Source organism: Panicum virgatum, chromosome 8K, assembly GCF_016808335.1.
Source record: "Panicum virgatum strain AP13 chromosome 8K, P.virgatum_v5, whole genome shotgun sequence".
NCBI lineage: Eukaryota > Viridiplantae > Streptophyta > Magnoliopsida > Poales > Poaceae > Panicum > Panicum virgatum.
Genome location: NC_053143.1, coordinates 46,568,814 through 46,591,650, shown reverse-complemented (window position 1 = coordinate 46,591,650; position 22,837 = coordinate 46,568,814). Strand labels below are relative to the sequence as shown.

Sequence of the window (22,837 nt, the reverse complement as noted above, 5' to 3'; positions counted from 1 at the left end):
CTGGGTCCTCGTGCGGCCCTGGTTGGATCTCTGCGGACCCATCAGAGCCGACGCTACCGTCTTCTGAGTCCCCTTGCGGCTCTGGTGGTCTGCTTCAGGCGCCTTGCAGGACTTCACCAGCGGCCCCGACGTCGCCCTCGCCTGCGGCCACGGTGCCGCCCTCGACCGCGCCACGCGCGGCCACGGCGTCGCCCTCGCCAGCGGCCCCGATGTCGCCCTCGCCTGCGGCCACGGCGCCACCCTTGACCGCGCCATGCGCGGCCACGGCGTCGCCCTTGTCCTCGGCCACAGCATCGCCCTCGACCGCACCACGCGCGGCCACGCCGGCCACGGCGTCGACCTCGCCCGCGGCCACGATGCCACCCCCGCCCGCGCCACGCGCGGCCCCGGCGGCTCCTGTGTGTTCCGCGCCGCTGGTTTATCGTCGGCGGCCCGTTCACGGCCCGATCACCGCCTCCGGTCGCCGCCCCACGTTCGTCCGAGTGCCGGTTCATGCACCCGGCCCTGTCGGACCACCCCGCCCTCTACCTCCACGTGCAGAGCCCATCCAGCCGGTAGTCAACCGGCACTCGATGGTCACACGCAGTAAAGACGGCTTCCGCCAGCCGTACATTGGTCTTCACAGCGTCCAGCTATCGCCGATCCCGAAAACATTCCGCAGTGCTTTGGCTGATCCTCATTGGCACGCCGCCATGGAAGAAGAGTATTCTGCGTTACTCTCCAACAACACATGGGATTTGATTCCTCGTCCTCCTAGCGCCAATGTAGTTACCGGCAAATGGATCTTTCGGCATAAGTACCTTGCAGATGGCAGTCTTGATCGTTACAAGGCTCGTTGGGTACTTCGAGGTTTCACTCAACGTCCCGGAGTTGACTATGATGAAACCTTCAGTCCAGTCGTGAAGCCAGCTACTATACGGACAGTCCTTTCTCTGGCACTATCTCGGAATTGGCCTGTTCATCAGCTCGACGTCAAGAATGCTTTTCTCCATGGGACTTTGTCAGAAACGGTTTATTGCTCTCAGCCCTCCGGGTTTGTTGATTCAGCTCACCCAGACTTTGTTTGCCGCTTAAACAAGTCTCTTTATGGATTAAAACAGGCGCCTAGGGCCTGGTACAGCCGTTTTGCATCTCATCTGCTCAAGTTGGGTTTCGTTGAAGCAAAATCAGACACGTCCTTATTCATATACAGGCAAGGTCAGAACACTGTGTACCTGCTCCTCTACGTTGATGACATTGTGCTTACAGCCTCCAGCAGTGCGCTTCTCCGTCACACTATTGTGGCTCTGCAGCAAGAATTCTCTATGAAGGATTTGGGTCCCCTGCATCACTTCCTGGGAATTTCTGTTGCCCAGCATTCGGATGGCTTGTTCATGTCTCAACGGCAGTACACCCTGGATATTCTTGAGCGAGCTGGAATGACAGACTGCAAGTCATGTAGCACTCCTGTTGACACTCAGGCCAAAGTTTCTGCTGCGGATGGTCCTCCTGTTAGTGATGCTACTAATTATAGAAGTCTCACTGGTGTGTTACAGTATCTTACTTTCACTCGGCCAGACATCACCTATGTTGTTCAGCAAGTTTGTTTGCACATGCATGATCCGAGGGAGCCTCACCTCTCTGCGGTTAAGCGCATTCTACGCTACCTGCGTGGTACGCTTGACCATGGTCTTCTTCTTCGGCATGGTGCTGCTTCTGAGTTGACTGTTTATACTGATGCTGACTGGGCCGGATGTCCTGATACTCGAAAGTCGACCTCCGGATACGCTGTCTTCCTTGGGGACAATCTGGTTTCATGGTCCTCTAAATGCCAGAACACAGTGTCGAGGTCAAGTGCAGAGGCTGAATATAGGGCGGTTGCTAATGGTGTTGCTGAAGCCTGCTAGTTGCGCCAACTGCTTCATGAGCTACATCATTCGTTGCAGAAGAGCACTCTGGTGTATTGTGACAATGTGAGTGCTGTTTATTTGTCTTCCAATCCAGTTCAGCATCAACGAACGAAGCATGTTGAGATTGACCTCCACTTCGTGCGCGAGCGGGTATCTACTGGTGATGTTCGTGTTCTTCATGTTCCAACGACGTCACAGTTTGCCGACATCTTCACCAAAGGTCTTCCAACTTCGGTGTTTGCTGAATTTCGTTCCAGTTTGAACGTCGTGTCTTCCGATGCTCCAACTGCGGGGGGGTGTTAGAAAATAGGTTTATTTCCTGTTTAGCTTCCCTGTGGGCCTCCCTAGGATTGATCTGGCGCACCTCTATGGTTGCAGCCGTGATCTCCAAGGACTCTCACGCAAGGCAAGTCTCCACGTGATTATCTTCAGGATTCTTGTTGCTATAAACCTGGATACTCACGTGGCTGCCTATATATATGTACTGTATTCCTCTTCGTGAAATACAAGCCACATATTACGCGTGATATCTTCGCTATCACTTAGCATCAGGAAGACTCAGATCAGAAAGCTTCCAATGCAAATCAAGGAACTTTGCAGTCTGAGGACATTGGACGTGAGTCACACGCAGATAAGTGAGCTCCCGCCACAAGTATTTGAGCTAGGCCATTTGATCAAACTGGACCTAAGAAGCACAAAGATAAGAAAGTTGTCAGTCAAAATTGTGAGGCTACAAAAGCTTCAACACCTTCTTGTTGGTGGTGATACAACCTTCAGTTTAATCAAATATCCTCTGAGCTTCACGGCAGCTCTTGGTGACCTAGCCTGCATGAGGGTGCTTACAATAACATGCTCTTTTCAGCAGTGCGCTGACGAGGCCTACCAGGACGCGTGGCTGCCATCCGTGAAGAAATGGAGGCGGCTCGAGTCTTTGACTATACATTGCGGGCTCGGTAGTTCCATGGAGTTCCTGGGTTCAACATCTGATCCACCAAAGAAACTTCAGAAACTTAAGATAACAAGTGGAAGATTTGTTAGTGTTCCCCAGCGGATCAAAAGGCTAGAACACCTGTCTTTCCTACAAATCACAATCTGCAAATTAGCAGCAGATGAACTGAAAATCCTCAGGGACTTGCCCAAATTGAAAAGCCTTGTACTAGGCTTGGAGTTCATTCCACGAGAAGAGAGAGTTTTTGAAAGTGAGGGGTTCAATGAGCTTTTGGAATTCTCCGTGGAATGCCCAGTTCCGTGGCTGACTTTCATGCAAGGAGCTATGCCAAAGCTCGAATGCCTTCAACTGAAACTTTGCTCAGGCCCAGAAGCAAGGCGAGATAGTGTTCCCTCTAATATGCAACCTCCAAAGTATAACTGAGCTAGCCCTCTGTTACAACCAAAGATGGTGCCACAATAGTAGCAGTGTCAAGATGACGGTCGCAGCAGTGAAGGAAGAGGTTGGCGACCATAGCAAACCGATCGACCTCGTCATCAACGGCACCGTAAATGATGGAATGTATAATATTTACTTAAAAAAATTAGACAATTATTAAAAAAGCCAAGGACATCTTGTGCTTCATGTATTTTAATTCACGCGTGAGGAGGCTACATGGCAAGCTAGCTTTGTGCTGAAGGTTTAAAGAGTTCAATAATGTAATCAACCTTGTCCAGGAAAGGAAATAATCGACCTAGTCATTTAGTCATGCATCTGAGTTGCTTAGCTTCCTAGCATGAACATCCATGTTGGCGCTCATTTGGCATGGGCAAGCTGAGACATGAATATGCAAAGATTAGCTTGAACTAAAATGAGGATGGATTCAAAGTGCAGATAGAATATTGCCAGTAGATAGCCCTCGTCAAAACGATCGAAACGGATAAATGGATCGATTAAATCAGACTACAAGATTTTTTGCATCAAGAATACGAGTGATGATGCTTTGCATTATTTTGCAAGGAGCGTGCTGCTGCCTGCAGAAATGTAGATGGAGGGCTAATACATGGAAACTCGTCCTGTCATGCGAAATGGGTGCCATGTGGGCCAAATTCCCTGCATGTGTTTCTTTTTCACTTTGATTTTTAAGTTGTAACAGACTCGGGCCTTATGGACTATGAATCACCGATACTTCAAAATGGATGCCGTACCCGTATCCGATACGGCCCGATACGGCGATACGGCCCGATACGCGTATCGGGAAGTATCGAAAAATTATGATTTAAAAATAAAAGATTTAATTCCCGATACTCCGTCCGATACTTCCCGATACTCCGTCCGATACTTTTGGGCCAATAACACCTCATTTGAAAGAGCATCGGGAGCCCATCAATGTAGGCCCATCCAGGTTGAACTAATCATTTAACTATATTTGGTTGAACTTGAACATTTACTACGTATGTTGGCTCTTTAGAAATGTAATATTTATTATCTATTTCGTTCTTACGAATTATTTGGCAATTTACATTTTTAAAAATATATATACTTGCCGTATCGGCGTATCCTTATTTTTTGAAAATCGCCGTATCGCCGTATCGCCGTACCCGTACCCGTATCGGCGTATCGCGTATCGGTGATACTTAGCTTATGGACCGTGTCCGTTCTGTGACGAGCATATTTAATGTGGCCCTGTTTGCAGTGCTCAGTTATAAGTACAGTATATGTCACCTTATCAAGATGCAGCCCCTGACTAGTTGCCATTCGGAGCACCTTGTAAGCTTGTTGAATCTGTCCTTTTCTGCAAAAACCACCAGTAATGGCATTGTAAGTGTAAATATTGAGCAGGAAACCTTCCAGCTTCATCTTATTCATCAGCTCAAATGCGCGATCAAAGCTACCTCCTTTGCAGTGACCATCAATCAGCGTAGTGTATGTGTTTGTGTTTGGTGCCAATCCCTGCTCAACCATCCTCCCCAACAGCATCTCATCTCCTTTCAAAAAAAAAAACAGCATCTCAGCTCGAGCAAGCTTTCCCTCTTTGCAGTACCCTCCGATCATCACAGTGTACGTATGCACATTCGGCTTGTACGAGCTACTCCTAACAAGCTTCAAGAACAGCCGGAACGCCCGCTCCGACCACCCAATCTTGCAGAGCCCATTGATCAGCGACGTGTGCGTGTGCACATTCGGCTTCAGCCCCTTCCCAACCATCTTCTCCAGCATATGGAACGCCTGCTTAACGTAGCCCCTTTTGCACAGACTGTCAATCCATGCGGTGTAATTCACCATGTTCGGTGGTATGCTCATCCCCGACATCCACCCAAACAGCTCAGAGATATGCTTGAAGCCTTGAACCATCCCTGCTGACAGAACGCGTGCACGAACACCGTGGCATGTCGCGTTGTCCAGGCAGAACCCACACTGCCGCATGGTCATCACCAGGGCGTCGACCTCCTCGAAGCGCCCCTCCCAGCAGCACCCGAGGACGAGCACTCGGAAGCTGCACTTGTCGGGGCGCACCCCGCCTTCCCGCGTCATTCCGTCGAACACCTCGAGCGCGCACGCGAAGAGCCCGGGGAACCCAGTTGGCCGTCTCGACGCGGAGCGGGAGCCCGTGGCTCCGCATCTCGAGCACCATGTCCGCGGCCTCCCGGAGCCGCCCGGCCTCCGCGAACGCGGCCACCATGGCGCGCATCGCCTCGTGCGCCATTGGGAGGTTCCCCCGCGCGACGAAGGCGGTGGCGGCCGTGGCGTAGAGCCGCATGACGCGGCGGAGGTCCGGGCGGGCGGCGAGGCGGCGGAAGAGCGCGAGCGCCGCCGCGTAGCCCGCGAGGGCCGGGAGCGCCGCGATGGCATCGTCCGCGGCGAGCGCGGCCGGGTCGGGGTTGCCGGGACAGGCAGGCAGGCATCGGGGGAGGGACCGGGAAGGGGAGGTGAGGCAGCCGGCGTGGCGCCGGTGGAGAAAGGCCGGAGCATGCACAGGAGGAGGCGGCGGGATATTTGTCACTCTTATTCTTATTTTATACCTTCTATATTTTTTTTGCCACCGCTCTACAACCAAAACTAACTTTTTGCCATTTCGCTGAATCAGCCGCAAAGGCGGCACGAAAAAGACCTTCCTACCTCTATTATATTTCAGCCTTATTTAATTACCTCCGTAAAATTTTTTAAAATAATTTTTTTTCACATTTAAAATATTAAATATAGGTTAATTATAAAACTAATTATAAAATTTGTCTGTAAACTTCGAGACGAATTTATTAAGACTAATTAATCCATCTTTAACACATAATTACTGTAGCAATTACGGTAGCAATTTAGTATTTAATTATAGTCCAATTAAATTTATTAGATTCGTTTCGAGCAAACTATAAAATTAATTTTTTATTTCGTCTAGATTTAATACTGCATACATATAAGATTTCTATTCAATATAATAGATTTAGAATTTTAAATTTTGTAACTAAACAAAAGGTCACTTATACAATGCTTTCTCTTGTTCTATCCATACGTAGGACCCACACATCGACTTCCACCTCCTTGCTCACTTGCTGCCTGGACAGGCGCCACTGCTCCCCGCCGCGGCCGGCGCCGAGGCACGACCTCGCTACTGCCTGCCCAGACCCGCCGCTCCCCGGCGCGGCCGGCCCGGCCCCGCCGCTTCCGGCCTGCCACGAGGGGCGCGCGGCCAGTCCTGCGCCGCCGCTCCCCGCCACCTGCCGCAGCCGCCATCGGCGCGTGCGCGTGCGGAGGAAAAGGGCGCACAGACTGCTCTATGGCGGCCAGCGCACCATGCGGCGGAGCCCAGCCAAGGAACTCCCACGGCTCGAACTCCATCACCAGCGGGAGGGAGCGGTGCGTCGGAGGACGAGCGCCATGAAGCCCCCCCCCCCCGGATTGGTGTGGATGACCTTGGGCAGCGTGCGTGTTGGCGCCGGTTGCCGGAATGGCTACGCCGACGGCGATCGACAACGCTCAAGGACCCGCGGTGACCGCGAACGCGACGTCGCACGGGGAAACTCTACCTCACACGCACGCGAGAACGAACTAGATCACACCGCAAATGGCGTCGCCAAACGTTGCGACCTTTTTCTGGTTGTTTTCTCCCTTTTATTCATCGGTGCCCACGATCCAAGATTCGAGAACCCCGCCACGCCTGCTCACGCTGCGTCGTGCCGGCCTAGAGCGCAGGAACGTTTCATGCGTGGCGTGGCGAGAAGTCCGCTGAGCCGCACCGTGAACGCAGCACAGTTCTGGCCTTGTACACCGAGTCAAAACATGCAGCTAAAGGAAATGAAACACGATCCTAACATGCATCTACATGATTACAATGCACGAGATTAAACTCAACATTTCACCCCCTAATCTCGCTGCACTTCGACGACTCCCAGCTGCTGGCGAAGCTCCACAAACCTGACACGCCCAAGCGCCTTGGTCAGGATGTCTGCTAGCTGTTCAGCAGTGCCCCACATGATCAATGTCGACCTCCCCTCTATTAACACAGTCTCGAATGAAATGATACTTAGTGTCGATATGTTTACTTCTGTCATGATGAACTGGATTCTTGCTTAAAGCAATTGCCGATTTGTTGTCAACCATCAGCCTCACCTTTGGTGCTTGGACTCCCAGCAATTCACCAAGAAGCCGACTGAGCCATATCCCTTGACAAGCTGCATTTGCACTGGCAATATATTCAACCTCACAAGATGAGAGTGCCACTACTCTTTGCTTCTGTGACACCCAAGTCACCAGATTTGATCCCAACAGAAACACTGAACCACTTGTGCTTTTTCTGTCATCAACATCACCAGCCAAGTCACTATCACTGAATCCAACCAACTCAGGATCACCAACACTTGGCCCCTTGTAAACACAGCCATAGTTCACTGTCCCTGCCAGATATCTGAGAATTTGCTTGACTGCTTCCTAGTGTGTTGCTCTCGGATCTTCCATGAATCTGCTCACTATCCCAACAGCAAAGGCAATATCTGGCCTTGTATTCACCAGGTATCTCAGGCTTCCTATGATGCTTCTGAACTTTGTTTTATCAACTGGGGATGACTCATCTTTCTTGCTCAACCTCAGTCTGTTCTCCATTGGAACACTGCAGGGGTTACAACCTCTCATTCCTGCCTGCTCCAAAATCTTCAGAGTGTAAGAGCTCTGACATAATGTAGTCATTCCATCTTTCTGCTCAACCTGAATACCCAAGTAGTAACTCAACAGTCCTAGGTCACTCATATTGAAACTGCCCATCATCTCCTTCTTGAATGCATCAATGATTGCTCTACTTGACCCAGTGATTATAAGATCGTCAACATAAACACCCACCAAAAGCAAGCTTGTTTTATCAGATCTTCTGTACACAGCATGCTCCTGTGGGTTTTTTACAAAGCCAAGTTTCAGCAACTCCTTGTCCAACCTTGCATTCCATGCCCTGGGAGCCTGACGCAGCCCATAGAGAGCTTTCTTCAGTTTGAGCACCTTTCCACTGCCATTCTCGACAACAAATCCAGGAGGCTGTTGAACATAAACCTCCTCACTCAAGTCACCATTCAGAAAAGCCGACTTAACATCCATGTGGTGCGCTTGCCACCCTTTCTGTGCAGCTAGAGCCAATAACAACCTCACGGTTTCCATTCTTGCCACTGGGGCAAAGACCTCATCAAAGTCCACCCCCACAAGCTGAGCATACCCTTTTGCAACCAACTGGGCTTTGTGCTTAATGATGTTGCCATCTGGATCTTTCTTCACTTTGAAAACCCACTTAAGCCCAATTGCCCTGTGTCCAGCAGGTAATGCAGACAGCTCCCAAGTCTTATTGCTCTGAATTGAATTCATTTCAGCATCCATGGCTTCTCTCCAACACTTCTCACTCAGTGCTTCATCCACACTCATGGGCTCCTCTGCAGCTAGAAAACACAACCCACTATACTCAAAGTTCTGAACTTCATCAGTGGTGTCATAGATGTTTGACAGTGTTCTGAATTTTATTGGCACCCCTTCTGAATTCACTGCATCTCCAGTTGGTGGTGTTGCATATTCTACTGCCTGTGCTGGAGGACTCCCTGGAGGTGTTGCTAGATTTGATCCAGTATCTGAGCCAGTGTTGACTGACCACTGACCTTGGGCAGGTGAACCCTGATCTTGATTTGCAGGCTGTGCTGCTTCATTTCCAATTACTGTTCCTGGTCCGGCAAAAGTGTAGAACTCCACATCAAACACTGATGCCACAGGATCATGCCGAGCTTTCTCTTTCCAGTCCCAAGCCCTGGCCTCCTCAAATATGACATCTCTAGATATGTGAAGTTTCTTTGCTAATGGATCATACACCCGATAGCCCTTTGTTCCTTTCTCATAGCCGATAAACACCATTGGTGTTGACCTGTCTGACAACTTGGAGATGCCTGGCCCTGCTTGCTTCACATGAACAACACATCCAAAAGTTCTGAGATGGTGCACCCTCGGTTTCTTGTTGTACCATGCCTCATAGGGCGTCCTCCCTTGAAGACTCTTTGTTGGGGCTCGGTTCAGCAGATAAACTGCCGTGGTGACTGCCTCGCCCCAAAATTCTCCAGGAACACCTTTGCTCTTCAGCAAACACCTTGCCATCTCCACTACTGTTCGATTACGGCGTTCCACCACCCCATTCTACTGTGGTGTGTATGGTGTGGTGGTAAAGTGCTTGATTCCATGCTCATCACAATACTCTCTGAATTCTAGTGAGTTGAACTCACCTCCACGATCACTGCGAAAAGCACGAAGCTTGCCACCCCTCTCAGTTTCTGCTAGTGCTTTCACTCGCTTGAAACATCTGAATGCCTCATCTTTTGTTGCCAGCAGTTCAATCCACATATAACGACTGCAATCATCCACAATGAGCAGGAAATAATTCTTACCACCTGGAGTCTTTGGTCGGATCAGACCACAAAGATCTGCATGCACCAAATCCAGGGGTTCATGAGCATGATAATTCGCCACTTGAGGAAACGGTTGTCGGTGCTGCTTGCCCAGTGCACAGCCATCACAGAACTCCTCAACACGGTCTAACAGTGGCAAGCCTTCCACCATTCCCTTCTTACCGAGCTCTCGAAGCGCCCGGAAGTTGAGATGGCCATAGCGGCCATGCCACAACCAAGCCTTGTCATCTCCTTTGGCCACCAGACCGACAGGAGCTGCAAGCTGAACCTTCAGTAGATACAGACGGTTCCCAACATGAGGTGCACGAGCCAGCAGTGAACGATCGACGTCGAACACGCTGCAGAAGCCATCCTCCAACACAACTTTGCACCCTCCTTCCTCTAGTTGGCCTAGACTAACAATATTGCTCTTTAATTTAGGAATGTAGTAGACATCAGTCAGTACCTTGTGGCCATCATTCTTTGATTGGAGCACCACGGAGCCGATGCCCTCGATTGCGACGTGCGATCCATCGCCGAACCGCACTGTGCCGCCGACAGACACGTCCAGTGACACGAGTGCGTCACGCCGCCCGGTCATGTGGTTACTGGCCCCAGTATCTAGGACCCAGACGTCGTCTTCTTCTTCACGATCATCCGGGATGACCTCCTTCTCGTTGAGGTGTACGACCTGGCGTCTCATGCTCGGAGCTGGTGGCATGACGTCGCACGGCTGAGCGCGCATGGCGCTCACCATCGATAGAAGCAGTGATGGCTGGTCAGCATCCACCTGCGCATGATGCGCTTCCTCCTTGCGCTCCCTCCGCGTCGGCTTCTTGCAGTCTTCCTTCCAGTGGCCATAGATGCCGCAGTTTCTGCAGCGCCCTTTCCGCCTCGGAGTGCCCTCAGACATGAACTTGACGATGGGCTCCTTCTTGTCGCCGCGAGCACCTCCCTTTTGCTTGCCCGATCCTCCGTTCTTCTTCTCGCCAACGCCAGACGACGACCCCTCGGGGCTCAGGCGATGGCGATACTTGGACAGCCATTCTTCTTCAGACAGCAGAAGCCGACCGGCTCGCTCCGTGACGGAGTCGACGTCGAACCGATCCTCGGCAGCCTTCAGACGCCCCACCAGATCCTCGATCGTCATGGAGTTCACATCCAGTAGTGTCTCGATCGAGACCCCGATCTGGCTGGAGCGCTTTGGGAGTGATCTCAGCTGCTTCCTCACGACCTTGTTCTCGGGCATGGCTTCCCCGAGAACCCGAAGCTCCGCTGCGAGCGTGTTGATCCGCATCGCGAAATCATCCACCAGCTCGCCATCCATGCAGGCAAAGTTCTCGAACTCCTGCAGCAGGCGCTGTGCGTGGGCCTCCTTGACCCGATCTGCGCCTTGCCTCATGCTCTTCACGGCCCCCACGCCTCCTTCACCGTCTTCTTGGACCCCAGCGTCGCCCACATCTCCCTGGGCACAGAACGCAGGAGCGCCCCCATGGCTTGGCGATCTTGGGAGCGCTTGACGCCGGCGCCGCCTGGCTCAATGACTTCCCAAATCTCCATTGCTTCGGAATTGCACTGTATCAACATTACCCATTCGGAGTAATTCGATCGTGTTACATCGGCCACATGAGAGAACTCTCACGAACGCCGCCCGCCATGTTGCTTGACGAGCCGCCCGCCATGGAGCTCGACGATGAGTCTGCGCCGGTCATCTCTTCCGAGGTCGCCGCCGCCGGTCTTCCGCGTGAGGTCACGCGCTTCTTCCGCGAGGGCTCGCGAGGTGGGCTCACCGAGCCGCTGTAGAACATGCACCGGGCTCTGATGCCAGTTGTTGGCGCCGGCTGCCGGAATGGCTACGCCGACGGCGATCGACAACGCTCAAGGATCCGCGATGATCGCGAACGCGACGTCGCACGGGAAACTCTACCTCACACGCACGCGAGAACGAACTAGATCACACCGCAAATGGCGTCGTCAAACGTTGCGACCTTTTCTGGTTGTTTTCTCCCTTTTATTCATCGGTGCCCACGATCCAAGATCCGAGAACCCCGCCACGCCCGCTCACGCTGCGTCGTGCCCGCCTAGAGATCCGAGAACCCCGCCACGCCCGCTCACGTTGCGTCGTGCCCGCCTAGAGCGCAGGAACGTTTCATGCGTGGCGTGGCGAGAAGTCTGCTGAGCCGCACCGTGAACGCAGCACGGTTCTGACCTTGTACACCGAGTCAAAACATGCAGCTAAAGGAAATGAAACACGATCCTAACATGCATCTACATGATTACAATGCACGAGATTAAACTCAACAGTGCGCCCGCTCCCGCTACACGCGCATGCACACGCCGCCGGCGAGGTGCCGTCCCTCCCGCTCGTGGCAGAACAGCACGCGGCCGCGCGATGCCGCCCCTCCTGCCCGCGGCCGACCAGCAAGCTTTCCAACAAAACCTTGGGTCACAATTTAGTCCAGAACACGAAAGTCGTAGATTAACATGACCGCCAGCCAGTCCCAGACGCTGCAGTAGCTCATCGCCTCCCTGACAAGTGATAAGGATGACCGAGTCCTCGCTCGATCCGCCGCGCACCCCCGGGACTCGGTCACCTCCCTCTCTGCGAGCACCCTGAGGTCGTCCCCGGCGCCGTCCGCCTGTCCGACATGACCAGCGCGCCGCGGGCGTGCGCCCTGATGCGGTGATCCCCACGCACACCAGCCGCGGGTTGGGACAGCGGCAGCCGACGAGGCGGCGGCGCGGGAGGAGCAGGAAGCGAGAGGGCTGGAGTTGAAGCTGCAGCTCTGCTTGCCTCCGGGTAGCGCTCAGCGCGGACCTGAATTTGCTACAGACGCTAGGGAGCAGGGGATCGGATCCGGTGACTGGAGGTAGGAGATGACTGTGGGTCCCACAGGCAGAGACACAGAGAAGGAGCTCGGCGTTTGGACCTGAGAGATAAGGCAGGGGTAGCATCGATATTTCCTGCGGCCAATCCACCCTGGCGTGATGACTTGTGGCGTGTAACACCCTAAATTTCAAATTTAAAACCCAAATAAAAATTTGCTAGTTGTTTGCAGGACGATAAGGGTTTTATTTGAATTTTATTTTGAATTTAGAGCATTATTCATGAATTTAAATAAATTACTTAGCCATAAATATAAATATAAGAAAAATAGGGTTGTGCATCTCATGCTGCATTTGCATTGTTTTTATTGTTTGTTGTTCAATTTGAATTTGAATTCGTTGAGTTTAAATTTGAATTTGAATTTGTTTGAGTGTGTTTGGGAAAAAGGAAAAGGAAAACCTTCTTTCGGCCCAGAACCTCAGCCCGGCCTAGCTCTTTTTCCTTTCTCTTTCTCCTCCCGCAGCCCAATTGCCGGCCCACTTCCTCGTGTCGGCCCGCTCCGCCCCATTCCCTTGCTGGTGCCGAGAGGTGGGGCCCACCTGTCGGGCTCGTCCCTGACCTCGAGCCGGACTCGGGTCTAAGCCCGAATCCGGGTGCCGCACGCGCCGCCGCGGTGTCCCAAGCTCGCACGCACGCCAAGGCCGCCCCGGGACCCTATAAATAGCGCCGCCCGTGCCCTCCTTGAGCCTCGACCCGCAGCTGCCGCCTCTCACCCTCGCAAAACCCTAGCCCCGTTTCTGGTCGCTATCGCCGCCGCCTCGAAGCTCGCTGCGCCGTCGATCCGCCGTCTCTCCGCCGCCCGCGCATCGTCCCAGAGCTTCAAGACGTGGTGAGGGTCGTGGACGGCCGTTTGTTTCCCTTCCCCTCGCTCGCATGCGCACAGTTCTGCTTCACCGTCGCCGCCGCTCCGCCCTGCACCGCCGTGCGCGCTCGTTGTCGTGCTAGCACCTGCGCCGAACCCCTAGTTAGTTTACTCGTGTCGCACTCTTGCTCCTCGACAAAAACCCGAGCCGAATCGTGGCCGAAAACGTGTGATCGCGTTACGCCGACCATCCTCCACCGCCGCTCGCCGCCGCAAGCTCTGCCCCGGCCCCAACTCTGCCGCCCAGGTCCGCCATCGCGTTCGCCGTCGCCCGCACGTGGTCCCCGTCCAAGTCCCGTGCCAAATCGAGCCCTAGAACGCAATGTTGCCGAAGTTCGGTAATGCCGCCGCCGCAGCCGCTCGCCGTCGACGTCCCGTGCCGCCGCCGTCACCCCTTTCGCCCTGAACCGTCCGATCCAGATCGGATAGCCCAGATCCGATCTCAACCCAAGCCGCAAGATCCAGATCCGACAGCCCGGACCCCATCTAAGTCGAGATCTAACCCTAGCCGTCCGATCCTGATCCAATTAACCGGACCAGATCTAACCCAGAAGCCGTTTGTTTTAGATCCAACGGCCCAGATTAGTTCAACCCTGAGTCAAACCCTGCGTACCGGTCAGCCATGGCGTTTTTGCAAAAGGGCCCCTTAGTTTTTCCAAAATCAACCCGCAGTCCACCCATATTCAAAAGTATTTGCAGATCAGCCCTAGATTTCATGTTTAGGCCCCTGGACTTTTCTAAAATAGAACCAGCAGTCCTGTTTAGGTGTTTTTACGTGCTAAACCCTGTAGTTTATGTTTATTTACGTTTTAGTCCCTGTTTTCTTCACCAGAGCCCCTGTTTTCCTAAGTTTTTCGCAGTTTAGCCCTAGAACCCGTTTTAGCTCTAACTTTTTCGTTTTAGCTCCGTTTTCGTTGATTCTTGCGCCCACGCGATCCTTGCAACGTGTACAATAGTTTCAGAGCATTGTTTTGCTCTGTTTAAATTGTTTGGTGTATTATTTCTTATCTTTTGCAATTGTTTGCTTGTATGTGCTCGTGTGTGCGTTTGACGGTGTGCCGTTCGAGGAGCAACAAGAGCAAGGGTTCGAGTAAGTCGAGCAGCAGCAGCAGTGCTTTGACAAAGGCAAGTGGATCCTTGATCATATTTTTTGTCCTAATAACAAGTTAAATACACATTTACTTTTATGCATGCATGTGTCTAGAATATGAAGGGAACCTAAATTAAGGATATGCCTAGTTTTGTTTATCCTTCCTTGATTAAACTTGTGTTTTATTTAGTTGTTGGGTAGTTTTGCTAGTTGCTTATACTTTTGGGTTAAAGATGGTTTAAGATGAGATCAAACCTTTATACTCGTTTACTTCATGTTCGCGATGTTTAATTTTGTTAAACAAGATCATATGTTTTAATCGGAACATGGAGAACCACTCAGAAAAATAGTGCAACCACAATACTACATGGCTCTGGTCTTGGCTAATTAATTAGATGAACTATATATTGTGTTTGGGGCTGCTAGCTTGGTGGTTTACGGGTTTGTGTTTGAGGAGCGGGCGAAGGAAGCTGCATCTTCTGAGGTGCCGCAGATAACTGGGATCAACACATACATATAGGAATTTTTTGTAAAGGCCTTGTAGTGAACCTCTCGCCACTCACCAAAGGAAGTGTTTAAGGGCCTTGCAAACCCGGGCGATATAGGGAAACACGAATTGTGGGTAAAGTGTACAACCTCTGCAGAGTGAAAACTGATATATCAGCCGTACTCATGGTTAGGAGAGGCTTGGACCCTCACATGATAATTAAACTTGAAGAAGATTCTAAATCAACGATCTTACTTACGATTATTGTTTTGTTTACTTTCGTATATCTTTTATGGGTTAGTGGTATAAACTTATACTTAATTAATGCTTGCTTAATAAAACTTGATTAATTAAAAATGCTTATCGCAGTTAAACCGTGTCGGCTATTCCTTGTTTTAGCTTTGCATGTATCATAGTTATTTCCCTTCCACTTGTTGAGTACCAACCATCAGTGTACTCACCCTTGCATACCGCTGTTCAGAGCAAGTTAATTGTCCGGAGTTTCCCGAAGACTTTGGAGAGTTCTAGGCGTATGTCTTCCAGTCAACTGCCTATGAAGTGAAGATGAAGTTCCGCTGCTAGTTTATCGTTTATTTGTTTGCTTAAGATTAAGACTGTCGGTCATGTAATAAGTATTCTTTAATACTCTCTTTTGGTTATGACATTGTTTCGGGTATTCACTTAAGACGTCTATCATATGTGTGAAACTTGATCCTGACGCACATATGAGATGCATTCGGTTTCTTCCTTAAACCGGGTGTGACATGGCGCCACGGCAAAAGTGCTAAATAGTTAGCTTCAAGCGCAGAAGGGTGACAAAATTGTAGAGGCCAAAAAATAAAAATAGTAAACGAGTAGGTGCCATTCGTAAGAATGACAAATACAAACGAGCAGATGCTATCCATAAAAATAGCAAATAATTAAATATTCCGATGGTGACTATAGTGGTGGTGATAGAGCATTTGGACTTGGAGAGCAGGAGCAGAGAGGATGTAAATCCGCTTTCTAAAGACGGAGGCGGACACTCTGAAAATACGCTTTCGATCTCCCTAGCAAAGATATCGGCTATCATAGTCAAAAGCGATGTATTCGATGGTGTTTGGATCAGTCCGCGTCACGTTAAAAAGAATCTTACTGTCCAGGAGTATTAAATAAATTTAATTACAAAACTAATTATATGGATGTGTGCTAATTCGCGAGACAAATCTAATGAGGGTAATTAATCTACGATTAGCAGATGGTTATTGTAGCATCACTGCAGCAAAATATGGATTAATCACCCTCATTAGATTCGTCTCACGAATTAGCACCCATATGTGTAAAAAGTTTTATAAATTAGATTTTATTTAATATTTTTAAATAGCAAGATTTTGACGACTAAAATTTAGTGCGAACCGAACAGGGCTCGTTATCATGTTACTGAAGTCTTCACCAGGAAAATGCCAACTGACTCGATGTTTGCTGGAAATCTAAACCTTCGCGAGCGGACACTGAACTGCTACAGCCACAGGATGATGAAGCAAATTGCAGTTTGAATCGCAAGAATATTCCTTCTTCGGAAGCTTCTTCTAGCAGGCTGGCTGATCCTCTTATCCCAATATTCGAGTAGGTCTGCTTGCTGCTGCACTTGACGAGAACGATTGCCATTTTTTGTTCGGTTGGCTTATGACGGTCTCAAGTCTGGGCAGCTCTGAACCTGCAAACAACCCCGTCTGGCACTGCATTCTACGATCCTTCGACCACTTTCGTCCAGCATTGCAAGCGTGATTCGGCTTCAGGCTTGCAGCGGTCTCCTCCGAATTCAGGACACGATTGCGTTCCAGAAGCTGGCTGGCAGCTGGCTACTGGACCATTTCTGAATCCTGAACCGTACCTGATGAGTGGGCTTGTGCATCTAGATTGGCAAAATCTGTCGGTATGGGTAACATTCAGCTAGAGATCGATGGATTCAGAAAAAGAAACACCCTGAAGATTGCAGTAAGTTTAACAAGGATGTCCACTAATGATTTGCCACTGGCATCTTCAGGTAACAGCGAGACTGCGGGCAGCGGGACGGGACGGAAGCCATCGCCATCTCGCCGGCGCCGGCGCCGGCGCCGACGCCGCAATCGTCGTGGCTCACGGTTAACGTGTTTTACAAATTGGCCCCTCCACTGGTTCTAGAATTTCGCAAAATAGCCCCTTTATTTGCATATAACCCCCTCGTTAATGGCGATCCGAGTATGTACGCGGTCCGATTCGGGGGTGTACGTGTAATCTTCGCGATCCATGTTTTTGCATTTAGGTCCCTCGTCTGGGTTGCGGTGTTTGGCGGCGGGTTGAAGCGGAGGTGGCCCGGCGCGTGGCGGCGGCGGGCGCAGGGACGCGCGCGTGAAGCCAACCGGCGCCGGGGATGCCGGCTTCCTCGTGGGCTCCGGAGCAGCCGCGAGGCACGGCAACGCCAGCCACCAATCTTACTCTGCGTCCCCGCCGGCCTCCTCCCGTGCGTACCCCGCCGGCCTCCGCCGCGCCCCTTCCGGCCAGTCGCGGGCTGCTCCGGTTGCGTCTCTTCCAAGGGGACGGAGTAGGGTGAGGGAGACGGCTGGGCTAAGTTCCGCTGTCCGCCACACCGCCGCCGCTGTAACTGCTCGCCGACCTACATCTCCGGCTCCTCCTCTCTCCCGCTTCGACTTCGCCTCGTGAGGCGGCTCCAGGTGAGTTCCTGCTCGCTCCGAGTTCCCCATGGGGTCCGGAATAACTCTGAACAACTAGTTGCTTCCTGCAGCAGCTATCGATTTCGGTTCCCACGGTCCCACTTGTGAGGCTGCTTCTTTTCCGCCGCATCGATGTGTGTCTGTTCATAATTCAGCAGATGCTCCCATTCTCTGCACTATGGTTACTGGAGCCATATAACTTGCCAGCTATATTTTCTTTAATTCAAATGGATTTCCTTCAAGTGGTAACTTGTGCTGGGAGGATAGTTCAATCTAGAATCAGAGGCTCCGAGAAATCAGAGAAAAGAGCGTACCCAGTGTTGTAGGCTTCCCGCAAGTTCACACCAAAAACCGAAATAATCAGAAATAATTTATTGGTTTTCAGATAAATGTTTCTAGGATGAAACTCGTGTTGAGTTTCGCTCATTGTACACTGTTTGACATAAGTTCGCCAATGAGGGCACACATCAACAACACTTTACATTGAAACCAAATGAATGGGCAATTATTCAAACTATAATCACACAACATAGCTGATTGCACGGATTAAGGTTACGGGAGCTGTTTCGGCATTTATCACTCATAGTACTCATCAACTACCATTGTGGGTTTCTTCTGATGCATCCTTACTGAACTTCTGATGTCAGACACTTTCACCTTGGTAGCTCCAGAAGCCTGCTGGCTGACTCTAAGATGGACTTGTTGGAGGCTTTTAAGGTATTCCAAACCATACGCACCTTCAGATAGCCTGAATTGAAGCTCCAGTCTTTGAAGCTCTGGCATTGCCCCTTCTAGGAAGCTCAGCAAAGGCATCACTGGTGCTGAAAATCGTAGCAGTTTAAGACTGGCAAATCCATCAGCCGGAACAAAGATCTTGCCTCCTGAATCCATGGCATTATTCTGTAGAATCTCCAGAACACTACTATCCTGTCCTTTTGCATTGATTGAGAATGTGAGAGAAAACAACTTTGAGAGCTGGGAAAGAACCTTCAAACCATCTGTCCGCAGTGAAGTCAACGATAAAGTTAACTTCTCAAGAATCTCCAGCTCCTTCATCCATCTTGGCACACGAAGCAATTTGCCAGAAAGATCAAGAGAGAGTATGTATTTTGGTGGACTGGACAAATCATCTATTGAATTAAGAAAACCTGTGAAGCCATCATCAATTGCAAGAGACTTGAGGGAGTATCCAGTTAGGTGCTCAATGGTAGGTAGTAACTCGTCATATTTGTTGTTATTGGTATGAAGATCTCCAAGACTGTAGATGCTTAACTTCTTCAACTTGGTGAGATTGTGCATGCTTCCGAGGTCTGTAGTTGAGCCCCTACTAATCTCAATCCCTAAGAGTGTTTGTAACGCAGTCATCTTTGCAATTTCTTCTGTGAATCTCAAGGCAAGATGTGTTGATTTATTGCCGCCAAGTAGATGGACCATTTTTTGGAGCCGCCCAACAGATGAAGGCAATTCTGTCACATTTGTATCCCTAATATCCAGTGTCTCCAAATATTGGAGTTTTCCAATTCCTGGTGGGAGTTTCTTGATGTATGTACAGCGTAGACTCAGGTACTTTAGTTGAAACATCTTAAAAATTTTGTCCAGCTGTTTGGTATTTATGCTTTTGCAACCTTCTAGATCCAACACCTGCAGTATAACAGACTTGAATGAATATGAAGGCAGATGGTGCAAATTCTCAAACACAGTTAGTGATCGGACATGTGACAAGTTCATGTTCTCTATTTTCTCTTTTACATCTTCAGGGTTGATGTTATGCAGGGAAAGCCGGCGGACTTTGTTGCTTGGTGTTGGTGTGAGCCAGTGACCTCCAACCACAGTGATAAAATTCTCTTCACTTGACTTGGACACAATATATTCAAGGATCATATCATGAACTTGGCAAGTCTTCACCTTGCCATTGGTGTTGTGTTCCACTGGCCGGACTATATTTCTACTGATGAGCTCATTGAAACTGTCTTCAGCAACTTCCTCAACTGTTTTCCCATCCTTCTCAGCAATGAAACCTTCAGATATCCATCGCCTAATTAATCGCTTCCTGTTGATGCTGCAACCTTTCGGGAATATGCTCAAGTACAACAAACAATTCTTCTGATCAGCTGGTAAATCATTGTAGCAGAGATTAAGAATTTGTGTCACGCCCTCAGGACTAAGATTCTTATCCAGCTCTGAATTTAGAGACTCTTTCACTGTTCTCCAATGGCTCTCTTCTGTCAGATCTCTTCTGGCTAAGAGCCCTGCCACCACAACTAATGCCAAAGGTAGACCTCCACATTTCATTATAATTTCATCCTTGGTTTCTTTGAAGTTTTCTTGCTTTGGATCATGAATTCTTTCAAAGAACAATTTTGTAGATTCCACATGAGGTAGTGGTTTGAGCATGTAGATATGTTCTTGTTGACGGCAGCAGGCATTTGCTACAGACTTGAACCTTGTAGTCACCACTATGCTTCCCTTTTGACTTATGGGTAAAGATTGCCAGATATTTTGCCATGACGATACAGACCATACATCATCTATAAAGAGAAAGTAACTGCAAGCAGAAAAAAGTTTAGACAATGTCAGTGGGGTTCTAATAACGTGCTCAGTGAATATCACTTCTTCAACTAAATTAATTCATCACTACCTTGGTCCCTTTTATGATCTACAGAACGACATCTAACTCTAAACTTAGGTAGTAAGACATTCCAACTTCTTTATTTCGAGTATTTGGTCCTACATTATTTAAAACTGTTTCCTTTTTGTAATGTACAAAACTTCTATAATCCAAACCTTATTCATCGAACCAAACCGCCTAATTTTCAACATTGCTTATTTTACGCATTATCGGCTAACATTTTTTCTAATGAATTTGCCATAATATAATTTTAGGTGATCATATTTGATCTACACCTATGTAAATTTAGTCGAGGTTTTGGCTAACAAGCACAATCTGAGATTTTTCCTTAATTACAGCAACAGGTTTTATATAATGTTTATATACATGGGAAGTTAAGGTAACCTGTAACCATGCAAAATCGGGGTAATGCATGGTTGGTTGATAACTATCAATAAAAATGATTATGGAAATGTAAAGCAGTTGATTTAGGCTTCATAGTCTTCATTGTCAGTGCTGTGAATAATATAATAGTAGTAGTACTCACTTCTTCTGGTTCAGCTGTTCTTTGAGCTTCTCCTTCAGCTGTTTCTCATTCAATCCTTCGATCCCATCAGCATGTCCATCTGAGGTGCCACGGCCGCCTTTACCCTCGGTATCCTGCTGCGGCATGACCTGCTTCCGGATGCCTCTCAGCAGTGATGGCAGATTCAGCTTCTGCGACGCCTGCACCCACGCCCGGGAATCAAACTTCTCCCCAAATCTGCGCTGCAGTGCCAGCGCCATGGTCGTCTTGCCAAGCCCACCAAATCCAACAATGGCGAGAACCCTCACACCACCCTCCGACTCTGTTGTCAGCCACTGCCCATGCTTCACAATGGCATCCTCCTGTCCCACTGGCTCCGTTGTACCCACGAGCTGCGGCACAGGAGGTTGCAGGTGATCTGTGGCATACGGGTGTGCCCGTCCACTTGGCTTGATGCCAGAGACGGACTCGGAGTTTTCTTTAGGGTCCTGGACGCCGTACCTCGTGCGGCGCTCCCCAACTTCCTGTGCTCGGTTCTTGGAGGCGATGTCCCGGCGCGCCCAGAGCGTGGTCATGGCGTACCACGCGCGGCTGACGTTGACGAGGAGGCCCTCCCCACGGGGCTGGCGGCTGAGGCGGTGCGCGAAGTCGTCCACACAGTCCTCGATGTCGTAGGCGACATCGCGGACCTGCTCGATCCAGTCCTTGGTCTGCTCATCGTGAGCAGCTCCAGCTGCAGCTGCCCGGCTGAGCCTGCGGAGGAAGGCGTACATGCTGGAGAGCTCGTTGTTCATGTACTGGATCTCGCCGCGGACGCCGCTGATGAGCGTGTACTCCTGGGCGAGGAGGCTGCCGAGCTTGCCAAGAAGTGATCTCATGGCGCTCTCGGAGGCGCCCACGGCGAGCTCCATGCTCGCTCCGCGTTGGCTGATCTTGCTTCAGCCGCTCGCTGTCTTCTCTTTTTCTTGGAAGTCGTCACAGCTGAAATTGCAGGGTATGCAATAGGAAAGATGCTATGATAATTGTCTTCACAGCAGAAATTGCAGAGCAACAATTCTTGCTAGAGAGGAAGAATGAAAAGCGCCAAGAATATGCGTTGTTCCTTTGCACACTGGAAATTAATATAAGTCGGAACGAAAAACAATGATCCAAGTCATGGTGAGCATACCTTTGTTGCAACTTGCAAAGAAGGAAGGACATAGAGTCCTTCCTATGGCATGGTTCAGGGTGCCAAGCGGTGGCGGTGGTCGGCAGCGAGCTCGCGCAGCACTCCGGTGGTCGGTATCGAGTTAGGGGCGTGAGTTCGATGCTGAGCTAGTGGGTTCAGCAGCGTTTAGATCTGAGAGATGGGCAGCCAAATAGAAGAACTGGAAGGGGTGCTTTGACTTTAAACAAAAAAAAAAAACTTCTGCAGGAAGGCAGGAAGGAATCCTTACATGCACACAAAAGTTGAAGTGGGAATTAAATCCAGATTTGCAGTTTAAACTGCGTAGATGTATACTATAGTCTCAGGAATTTTGAAAGTTTTCTAGGTAGGTCGTCTTGGGATTTGCATAATATCTTTTTTTAGAGGTATTTTAGCCTATTATTGGTAATCACCCCACGGTTGATTGGTTGCTTTATTTCTAGATTATTATGTCTATACCACAGTAGAGGCCATCAATGATTGCAAGTTTGGTTGCTTCAGACTTTTGCCGTAGAACTAGTGATCGGTTGATTGCAAGTCGTTGCATCGCATTACATTATCCAGCCAAGCCTCTCTGGCCTGATAGTGACTATGCTAGTCATCAGAGCGTAATCCAATTGGTCTGCTGGTATAAAAAAAAGTCTGAAGATAATATGTAAAAGAACATGGCCACATGGGTGGAGCTGGTAGGTGGTGGGAGAATGGCAGTGGCACAAGTGGGTACCTTCAATCCCGGAATCAGTTCCTGCGAGTCGACTGCAGAGTGACACTGTCACTGCATGTGG

The 22,837-nt window shown here is 49.9% G+C and overlaps 2 protein-coding genes and 1 long non-coding RNA gene across 6 annotated transcripts; 2 read left to right on the top strand and 1 right to left on the bottom strand.

Annotated features, from left to right (window-relative positions):
• The first annotated feature begins 2,257 nt into the window (after nt 1-2,257).
• Nucleotides 2,258-3,285, top strand: LOC120645827 (disease resistance protein Pikm1-TS-like). Its single transcript, XM_039922560.1, has 2 exons — nt 2,258-2,295; nt 2,436-3,285. The coding sequence occupies exons 1-2, from the start codon at nt 2,258-2,260 to the stop codon at nt 3,259-3,261; spliced, it is 864 nt and encodes a 287-aa protein (XP_039778494.1). The 3' UTR covers nt 3,262-3,285.
• Nucleotides 3,286-17,174: 13,889 nt separating this feature from the next.
• LOC120644903 lies at nt 17,175-20,240 on the top strand. The gene is made up of 3 exons (XR_005663983.1): nt 17,175-17,732; nt 18,380-19,295; nt 19,506-20,240. It is a non-coding gene; the product is annotated as an uncharacterized LOC120644903 (long non-coding RNA).
• On the bottom strand, nt 18,082-22,793 carry LOC120644901 (disease resistance protein Pik-2-like). 4 transcript variants are annotated; one of them, XM_039921645.1, is made up of 4 exons: nt 22,777-22,793; nt 22,035-22,205; nt 20,888-21,847; nt 18,082-20,277 (listed from the first exon to the last, which is right to left on the bottom strand). In XM_039921645.1, exons 3-4 carry the CDS (start codon nt 21,775-21,777, stop codon nt 18,309-18,311), a joined length of 2,859 nt encoding a protein of 952 aa, XP_039777579.1. In that variant the 5' UTR covers nt 21,778-21,847; nt 22,035-22,205; nt 22,777-22,793; the 3' UTR covers nt 18,082-18,308. The 4 variants fall into 4 exon arrangements, with proteins under 4 accessions (XP_039777579.1, XP_039777578.1, XP_039777580.1 ...); XM_039921644.1 differs by lacking the exon at nt 22,777-22,793 and adding an exon at nt 22,303-22,452 and having other exon boundaries at nt 18,086-20,277; XM_039921646.1 differs by lacking the exon at nt 22,777-22,793 and having other exon boundaries at nt 18,086-19,373; nt 19,446-20,277; nt 22,035-22,214.
• Between the last annotated feature and the right edge of the window lie 44 nt (nt 22,794-22,837).